This window comes from Populus trichocarpa, chromosome 1 (assembly GCF_000002775.5).
Source record: "Populus trichocarpa isolate Nisqually-1 chromosome 1, P.trichocarpa_v4.1, whole genome shotgun sequence".
In the NCBI taxonomy this organism is placed as follows: Eukaryota; Viridiplantae; Streptophyta; class Magnoliopsida; order Malpighiales; family Salicaceae; genus Populus; species Populus trichocarpa.
Window position 1 is genome coordinate 27,171,529 of NC_037285.2, and position 10,279 is coordinate 27,181,807.

Here is a 10,279-nt window from a genome sequence, read left to right on the forward strand (position 1 = left end):
TTCTATTCTATGTATATATATAATTTTATTTTTACAAGATAAAGATAAGTAACGAGGAAGATATGAATATAATAAAAACTATGCTTTAACCTCTCCAATTTCTTTACACTGATTAATTAATAAAAGAAAAAAAATTATATACACTGACAGGATGACTAAGCAGGCTTCTTCTCTATACCATAGGGGCATGGTGGGTTTATACACGATTGATTACTCATTAATTAATTGGGACGTAGTGATTAACTTTTGCCAGGTGGCAGTGAAAGGCTGACACACACACGCACATTGTACGCAGGCAGGAAGGTCCGCTTGTTTTTTATTGTGTGAGATCGATTTTGTCGCCTTTTAAAATATAATTAATTTGAAAAAATATTAAATTTATGTTGAAAATAAATTTAATATTGAAAATAAAAAAATATTAAAAAAATCATTTAAATATATATAAAAAACAAATATTTTTAAAAAACACCCCACACTAACAATTAAACCCCCTTTTGTTTTGTTTTTTGAGTTAAGAGTTACCTTCTTGGAGATGAGAGGAGAGGAAAAATATTTTCATTTCTTATTAAATTTATTAAATTTATTTTTTAATTAAATAATTGTAGAAATAGACACACTCATAAAATTAATTGAATAAAATCAAAGGAAAAAAAATTCTATAAGGTTGCACTTATTAAAAAAACTATCTAAAAATAAAGTTTAATTATATAAAACATAAAAAAGTTATAGATGAATTAGAAAAGTCTTTTTAAAAATTAAGTACATACAAAATACTTAAAAAAAGATAAATACAAAAATAAAAATAAGATAGAAGAGATATTAGCTTAAATATAAATTTTAAAAATATTTAAATAAATACACATGTAAAGAGCATGATTTTCTTTTAAAAAGCCAAGATTACAAAAAGAAGAAGAAGAAAGAGGTCAGGCCAGTGCCTAACCCATTTAAGACTATCTGCAAGAGGGCATGTTTTTTAAAATGTAACTGGGGTGGATGACATGTTGTCTACTCTAATTTTTTTTTTAAATAACTTAGACGACGCGTCGTCTGTCTTTGCCAAGATTCCAGCCATTATGGTAGCCAGAAAATTAAGGTTGAAGGATTTCTCATAAAAAAATTCATTTTCAATCCATTTTGACCCAAAACACATAGAAAACACTTTAGACACTTTGATAAATCCATCCATGACCTCCAAAAACCTAAAAAACCATCCTAGAACCCGAAATCAACCCGAAACTAAAAATCTTCTCGAGCTCATATATTAGGCACTTTAAATGTAAAAAACACCCAATTTGAAATCCCCTCATCAAATATAATCACTTGACACAAAGATTGACCGTTTTGGTGGTCGAAATCATTGTCAACAATATTTTTCTCTATCTATCATCAAAATCCAATGATCTCTCTCTCAAACTAGGAACTAAAAAATAATAAAAATATTTTTTTTTATGAAAAATCAAATTAAAAAATACTGAGGGACTAAATAGGTATAACATGTGAAGTTTGATGACTAAACTAGGTATTTTTTTTTATCCAGTAATCAACCTTGTCTTTCAGGTTTTTTATAAGTGTTAGGATATCACTTGAATTTTCAGAACTTGTTTATCAGAACAAACACCAATTTGATTTTTGTTTTTGTATTAAAACTTTGATTTCCCAAAAATCCTTGTGAAAACATGGGGTCATGCTTATTGTTTTGGGAAGAAAAAAGGAAAAACACCAAAGAATTCTTGGTGCAGTGGTTTTGTAAGTACAAAAGGTGTGCTCAGTATATTATTTGCATGAATGTACATCATGAACACAGAAAAACACATGATTTTATTAACAGGAAAGGCTCATTTGACAGAGGAAGTCTTGTGGCATTATGAGCTAAATTGCCAACAAAACTAAAACAGGTTGAAACAGACATGATCAAATAAAAGGAAATAATTGAGTAGGCTCCATCCTCCCATCTTGTGGCATAACGTCGTCTTTTATCCTCGAGAATGCACACTGCCTTTTTCACACCCTACTCTTGCCATTTTTAGAGCATTCTGCCTTTAGTGCATTTACTGATCCTGTCACGACCCGAATCCCGGATCCATGACCGACACATAGGCAAGGTTCCCCTCCAAGGTTCCATACCTATGCGAACCCAAACTTACACACAAACTTATCCTAACTCAATCAGAGTTCAACGCAGCATTAATAACAAAATCAACTTCATAATATAATTGAATTGTCTTAATACAAGAGTTAATATAAATTCGGAGTTTTGGAGCACTAACTAGACATAAAGAAAAATGTACAAATTACAACCAAAAGAGCAGGTTCGGAAAGTCCAACAAAAGTGACCTGCTATCAAGCTATAAGCCTGAAAAGGATAAATAATGAGATGGTGAGTTCAACAACTCAGTGAGTAGATAACGTTCAATATACACACACGAGGTAATACAACAATGAGAAATATATATACAAGTATGGCTTTAGGTTCTTATGGAAGTGTTCTCAAATTGGCCATAACAAGAATGTCATATGGTAAAACTCGTCAGAAAATCAAAATGCAATGAGCATGAGGCTCCGTACTGTGGGATGATCAGTCCACACATGTTGGTGACTCCCCCGACCAACTAGGGTTCAGATACGATGTGCACAAAGACTAACACTACCCTGTTAGCATGGGTATTCTGACTGACATACCATAGGTTCATAATCATAATCAAACAGACGTATTCATATCTCAAGGCTCAACTCATGACATCAATCAAATGAGGAGCTATCAATTCAGAATTCAATTCAAAATATATACTGGTTCATATCAAGAATTCAGATTCAATAATTGATCATGCTTTATCAAAATAAGGATAATAATCAACATATATATTATCAAGAAGCATGATTCAATTCATATTAACAAATCAAATATTTATACTATTTCTCATGCATATGGAAAGTTATCCACTCACCTGACTCAAAAGCAAACAGAAGCCAAGAGCAAATACTGAAGAAAATCCTACTGACGTCCTGCCGGTAGAATATCAGGATTATCTGAATACAAAGAAGGCATATTCAAGAATAACTCAAAGGAATATATAACCTATTTAATACACTTATCTAAGGGTATATTCCATAACCCTATATGTTTTTGAACTAACTAGTTATTTTTCCTAAAAACCCAACATTTAACGGTTTTCCCGAAATCTAATCCATAATAAAAACAACTAATAAAATTGATAATAATTTACTAAATAACCCTTAATTATTCATCAAACCAATCTGCAAAAGTTAGTATTACAGATAGGGACTAATCTGTAATTTATCCTATTTTTAAGGGTCAAATTGCAACTTTTGTCTAATTGGAGGACCAAAGTGAAATTTATCATAAATCCATGAATATACTGAAATTCTGACCATAATTAGTCCTCATTTCTGTCCAGATCATCTCATTATACTCCAAGGACCATTCTGGAATTTTACCAAATTTTTAGGGTCAAATTGTAATTTTTGTCAAATTGGAGGACTAAATTGAAAGTGTTAAATTCTCTTATCTATACAGTAATTCTGTCCATAATTCATATGTTATTCTGTTCAGAATCTCGGAATATGCTCCAGGGACCAATCTGCAAATTTTCCAAAGTTTGGGGACTAAACTGTAATTTTCCAAAATTGAGGGACCAAACCGAAATTTTGTCATCTTCAACCTCCAACCCAGAATTTTTAACAGAAACCTACTGTTCTTGCCAAATTTCTAACTCAACATTCACCATTTACACAATTCATAACTCAAAATCATCACAATCTTCCATAATCAACTCATTAATCAATTACCCATAACAATCAACCTTATAACATTCAATTTAATTCATCAATTAAACCCAAAACACAAATTTTCAAAACCCTAACATTCATCAAAACTGAAATTAAAGTTCAATAATACACATTTATACACTTAACAACCTAAATCTTACCTTTAAACTTATTCTCTTCAATTCCTTTCTATTTCCCTTATAATTTCCCTCTTTTCTCTTCTTCTTCTTCTTTCTCCCTTTCTCTCCTGCCGGTTCTCTCTCAAAATTCAGATCCCTCTTTCCTTTTTTTTTTTTTTTTACTTCCTATTTATATATATCATCTCTTTATACAATTACTATTATACCCCTCATTTAATTTATTCCTACATCTAAGCATTCAAGGGCCTTGTTGCCATTTCCTATCTTTTAATACAAAACATTACAGATCCAGTACCTGAAGCATGATTGGGTAAAGGGTTCGAACTCACGTTTGGAGTTCCTTCGAAGGTTATCCATCCAGCTTTAATCAAATACATGAGCCTCTTCTTGAAGGCACTGCAAGTATGAATGTTGTGTCCTGCGGCACCAGCATGATACTCGCAAGTGAGGTCAGGCTTGTACCAGTTAGGGTAAGGTGGTTGCAGAGGTGTCAAGGGTTCTGGAGCTATATAACCGATGCTCAGTAGCTTTCGGTACATCTCATTTAAGGGCAGCGGTAATGGAGGTAGTTGTTCTTGGACTCTTTGGTGTTTGGTTTGAGGCTCAGGTTTTCTTGTAGGGTTGAGATTGATGTTGGAAATTTGGGGTGAAGGGGATAGAGTGTGGTATTTTTGAAATGGATTCTTCCTACCCTCAACATGGTCAACCTCTTTCTTTTTACCTTCAAAGCCCTTTTTCTCCACAGGTGCAGAGATTCTACCACTCTTTCCACTCTTTACTCCTTGCTCTATGCGTTCAGCTACTGCCACAACGTCAGTAAATTGTTGGGCCGAACTACCCATCACATGCTCGTAGTATGGGTCCTTGAGCGTGTTGGCAAATAGAGTGACCATCTCTTTATCCAGGAGTGGAGGATGTACTTGAGCAGCTAGGTCTCTCCACCTTTGAGCATATTCCCTTATGCTTTCCTTGTCCCTTTTCTCTAAGTTGGACAAACTGGTTATGTCAGGAGTGATGTCCACATTATACTTGTATTGCTTGACAAAAGCATCCACCAAGTCTTTTCATTTTTGGATCTTGGTGTTGTCCGATCTCATGTACCAGTTTAATGCCGCCCCACTTAAGCTATCTTGGAAAAAATGCATCAGCAATTTTTCATCATGTACTACTTCTGCCATTTTGTTACAGTAGGATTTGAGATGAGTCATGGGGCATTGTGTTCCAGTATATTTGATGAATTCAGGAACACGAAACTTCTTCGGGACAACCACATTTGGGACCAAACACATTTCTACTGCCCGTACTGGATTGTACAAGTCTACCCCTTCAATGGCTCTGATTCGGGCTTCCAGCGCTGCCATCTTATTTTGATCAGTGTTATCGGATGACTTGGTCTTGTGGGACTCATTGACAAATGGATTTATGACCGCAGGGGCTGGTGTCGGTGGCATTGAGTGCATAAAAGTTGGATTGTATGGAGGTTCTTGACCATGTTCACTCATTGTTTCTTCGGGTTGAGCGGTTGTTGGAGGCTGAACAAAAATAGCAGGCCGGTTGGAAGGACCTTCACTAGAGGCATTTCTAAGTGTTTGCTCGAGTAAGCTAGTGAGGCGAGCCACGCTTGCTTTCAGAGATTCTAACTCTTCTTGGAAATGGGCGTTACGGTGAGCACGCTCTTCACCTTCCATGTTTTGTGCTCGGAGTCGGGTGTTATAGGCTCTTTGGGGACCTATATTTCAACCTGTTGCATGTATGTATGTTATTTACAATGGATGGATGTATGTGTGTGGATGCAAATGTATGTACAATTGGGTATGACTGGCAAAAACTCATGCAAAATGAATATGTAAGGGGTTCATGCTCTGAAGGAAGGTTTTAGATCATTACATGATGGGTAGGCTTTCTACCTGGTCTTAAAAGGGTCTATGAACTGCCCAGTGACCACCTCACGTGAAGGCAGTATAAGGGTTTACAAGGAATGGTTGGGACACATTGTGACCGCCATTACCGAGTAAACACTCAGTTCATAGTTGGATGTTTCACGAATCTGAACCCCGACTGAAAGTCATGAGGCAGACCGCTACTCTCCACCTAACCTATAATTAGGTTTATTCGTAAAATTAAAATGCATGCTAAAGCAGTAACAACGCGAGCTAAAATTAAAGACCAACAAAAGGAAAACAATCAAACAATCAATGCTTAGTCCGACCAGACATGGCTTTTCCCAGTGGAGTCACCATTCTGTCGCACGTCACCCGCGCGGCGTCGGCTAACGATTTTTTATTATTTGTGTTTTGCTTGGTTCGTTGGAGTCGCCACCTAGTATTATGGTCACTAGAAACCTATGGTCTGCGAGAGTCTGAGTAAGGGACTGGTTGTGCAAGGGGAAGATGCATCACCCCAGTGCACCCTACCTAGGGTAAGCTGTATTGTTGTTTGATTGTTTTTCTTGGTCGAGTTTCTATTCGTTGGTCTTTTCTAAGGTTCAAGGCAGATCTCCTTTCATGAGGGAGTCTCTACCTTATCGGGTCAAATCCTAACCGTTCTAAAGTCTAAATTTTAGCATCGCATTTATTCACACTTTGTATCTTTAATACCTGAGGGTGTACATTATCGTGTAATTTCACACCACATAAATATTAAAGTCTACATCTAGATCCTAAAAAACAAAAACTTAGAAAAATATTTTTGACGTGTTGGCCAAATCCTAATGGATAATCATAAACTGGTTACGATATTCATTTTTGGATTTTTTTTTAAATATGAAAAAGATGCAAATTTTTTTGAAATATGCTTGGAAAAATTTTAGGATTTGGCCGTATGCAATAAAATATATATTTTCTTGAATTTTTTTTTTGAAATATTTCGGAGAAAAACGGGTATTTTAATACCGGATTTGTATCTTACAATGTAAGTATACAACCCAATATTAAGCAAACTTGGTAGAAGAATATTTGAGAAAATCACAAATATTTTAAAAATGCCCCTTTGAAATTTTTTTGAATTTTTTTGTTTTTTTTTTTTTGTTTTATTTTTTAAATATAATAATAATATATTATATATAATATATTATTAATATATTACAACATATGTGGACTGGGCCGGCCCAGATAGCTGGGCTGAGCTCAGTCCAAAAATGAGGGGCCAATATCGGCCCACACAATACTTCTTCTTTTATTTTTAGGGATGGGCTGGACCCGACCCAGATAACTGGGCTGGGCCAAAACAGGTCCAGCCCAAAGCAACTCAGTCACTGGCACAGCCCAATGACTGAGTTGCACGCAATAGTGCAACGTGAATTAATTCACGTTGCATTGTTCCCATGCAACATAACATAGAAGGGAAGAAGAAGAGAGGAGGGAAGCTTACCTGGCGTGGAGGGAGCTGGCGGCCTGGTTGGTGGTGCACGGTGAAACTGGAGGTGGTGAGGCCGGCGGCTTGCACTGGTCACGGCTGGAAGAAGAAGGAGCAGAGTCCTGCAAAGGAGAAGGAAAGCTCACGGCTGGAGCTGTTGGTGTGGTTGAGGAGAGAGCTGCTACCCCGGCTGCCTTTGGGAAGGAAAAGAGCTTCTGGGCAAGGTGGCGGCCGCTGCCTCTGCTGTTGCCGCTGCTGCTGGAGTCGCAATGGCAGAGGAGGAAATTTTTACAGAGAAGAGAGGGAGAGAAGTGGTGCAACTATCACGCGAGATGGTTTTATGGCTACTGGAGGTGGGGATGATGGTGAGAAGCCAGGTGATGAAGGTGGTGGTGGCTGAAGGCCACGGTGGAGAGAGAAGGCAGAAAAAGGATTGTTTGCAGGAAAAATGAACACGGAAGGCTTGTTTTCGGCCAACTGTGAGCTCGATTTTCCCCCCCTTCTGAGCATGAAATCTGCTCCTATTTATAGGGGTGGAAAGAGGGTAATCTTGTATTCGCCGGGGAAAAAGTCTCAGCCCTTGATTCGACTCAAAGAATCCAAGCCGTCGGTTCAAAGTGTGCACCTCGAACTGCCAAATTTGGCAGTCCAAGGCTGCAGACTGCCCAAGGTGGCCACTTTAGGCCAATCAACGGAGCCGTTTCGACGTTTTTAGGCCCCACCGGACAATTCTCGGGACTAGAGGGGTTTCAAGGGGCCATTTTGGTGCACGCTTTGTCGATTTGGGGGGCCAAACGAGGCATCAAATGCGCCTGTAAATATGCTACTCGGACAACTTCGTGGGGAAGATGATGAACAGAGAACAGGCGACGCGTCGCCTGGTCTCTTCCCCTTTTTTTTTTAAACGTGTAAACGGCGCCGTTTTGGGTTAAAATTAGGGATTTTTGCCGATTTTCAATTTAGTCCTCTAGCTTTCAATTTCTTTCAATATAATTCCCTAATTGACCATAAACTTCTGATTTAATGCAATGTGGTCCCGGCGTAACTTCAACTTTAACCCCAGATTTACGCGTCGTTTGCAATATGGTCCTTTGTCTCGGATATATGCAATTTCGTCCCTAATTGACCATTAAACTTTCAATTTCTTCAATTTGACCCCCGGATTTTGTCAATTAAACCCTTATAGTTTGGCGCCTTTTGCAGATTTGTCCTTGGCTTTGGATTTTGTCAATTTAACCCCTAATTGGCCCCAAAACTTCAATTTGCTTGCAATTTGACCCCTGATTTCAATTAATTAACTTGATAAAAATTAAATTTGGTCTCTTAAAATACCAATATTCTTAATTAAATCCAAATTAGGCTCCCAAACTTAATTTTTCACCAATTAAGCATCTAATAAAATTAATTTGACCCATTTAAAGTATAATTAAATCCTTGCACTTAATTAAATCCTTCATTTGGACCTAAATTAATTCTTAAACATAATTAAAATTTAATTTGGCCCATGATTAAATCAAATTGGCCTATTAAAAATTTAATTATGTCATTGGACTTAATTTTTATGCAAATTTGTCCAATAATCATTTAATTTGACATTGAATTTGCATTTTTTCTCCAATTTTAGGCATAATGGGGCGCAACTAGGTCTTGAATCTCCTCCAAAAATTGCAACTTGATTTCCCGGCCTACTTTCTCCACGTTGCCAGCCTTTATTATTTTTTTGTCTTTATTTAAAAAAAAAATTATTTTGGGGAATAACCCAGAATTGAGTTATGACAATGAAGATGTTTGCTTTTGGTACTTATACATTTAAAAGGTATGAATAAGGAACTAATATTATTAAATTATTCGAAAAGAATATTTAGCATATTAATGTAATAATTAATTCAATATGAATCTTTTGAGTTTATAATTGTTTGTAGTTAATGTTTTATTTGTTGATGATGTGAGGTTGAGAAAATACAATGAAGTATAGTTATGTGAAATATTGTATGATGAGATGGGATATGATCCAGGATAGTTGGATTAAAGTGGAAGTTTTGAGTATTGTGATTGAATGAAGTCTAGTCGATAACTTGGTAATATCAGAAAACAAAGGAAACTCTGCCGAAATTTTCAAAATAAAATAAAATAAATAAATAATCTCATAATCTTAGACATATTATTCAATACTTGACATTAGTAAAGAAATGTTTGAGATTTCATGACATTATAATTTGAGGGTGTTACACACCCTTGGAACACCCACAAGCCAATCAATTAGCTCAAAATACCCAAAAGGTCCACAAACCAGAAATCAAACCGGTTTATATTTATCTTTATGAGCTTAGATTTATTTTTAGGCAACATTGAGATTCTAAACTAAAAAATAATTAACCATTGATTAGAATTAAATCGTATTAAATAAAATTTTAAATATCAAAATAAATTATTAAAAAATACACTGTATATCCACAATGTTTCGTGAGTTTGTATATATATAATATAATATAATATAATATAATATAATAAAAGTAGTTAAATAAATATAAGTTTCTTCTCAGATCCCACTCCAAGTTGACAATAAACCCATTTAGCCCTTCGTCAAATGGGCTGCAAGCCCCTTCCAATCGGCACCATCATGGCATCCTCTTTTTTAACAGAAAGAAAATTAGCTTGCAAAGGTTTAGCGGAGACTGTATTTTAAATTGCATTTTATTAGCTTGATATCCTTGCTAGCTACTGAAATATAACTAAATCGATATTAATATATTTTCTCCTCTTAAGTTCATAAACCTCTTACATAACTCAAAAAAATACATAGAATTCAATCATTCTTTAATGCAAGATTTAAGTCAAGCATGTAGAAATTCCAGTTTTTCTCTTCTTCTCTTTCTGCGTTCTGTATATTTCCCAAGGGGAAGAAATAACGTCTTTTTCTCTGCTATATAAAATGTTTTGTTAGAGACTTGTTCCTTGGTAGAATTGTTAGAGATCTTAATTGACCAATGCATCTGAAT

At 35.7% G+C, this 10,279-nt stretch overlaps 1 protein-coding gene and 1 long non-coding RNA gene across 2 annotated transcripts; both read right to left on the reverse strand.

The window, feature by feature from the left end:
* Window positions 1-2,184: 2,184 nt before the first annotated feature.
* Window positions 2,185-4,070, reverse strand: LOC127904683 (uncharacterized). The gene is made up of 3 exons (XR_008057999.1): window positions 3,948-4,070; window positions 2,946-3,027; window positions 2,185-2,353 (listed from the first exon to the last, which is right to left on the reverse strand). It is a non-coding gene; the product is annotated as an uncharacterized LOC127904683 (long non-coding RNA).
* A 116-nt stretch (window positions 4,071-4,186) lies between these two features.
* On the reverse strand, window positions 4,187-5,614 carry LOC112323355 (uncharacterized). Its single transcript, XM_024581281.1, has 2 exons — window positions 5,113-5,614; window positions 4,187-4,986 (listed from the first exon to the last, which is right to left on the reverse strand). Exons 1-2 carry the CDS (start codon window positions 5,612-5,614, stop codon window positions 4,187-4,189), a joined length of 1,302 nt encoding a protein of 433 aa, XP_024437049.1.
* Between the last annotated feature and the right edge of the window lie 4,665 nt (window positions 5,615-10,279).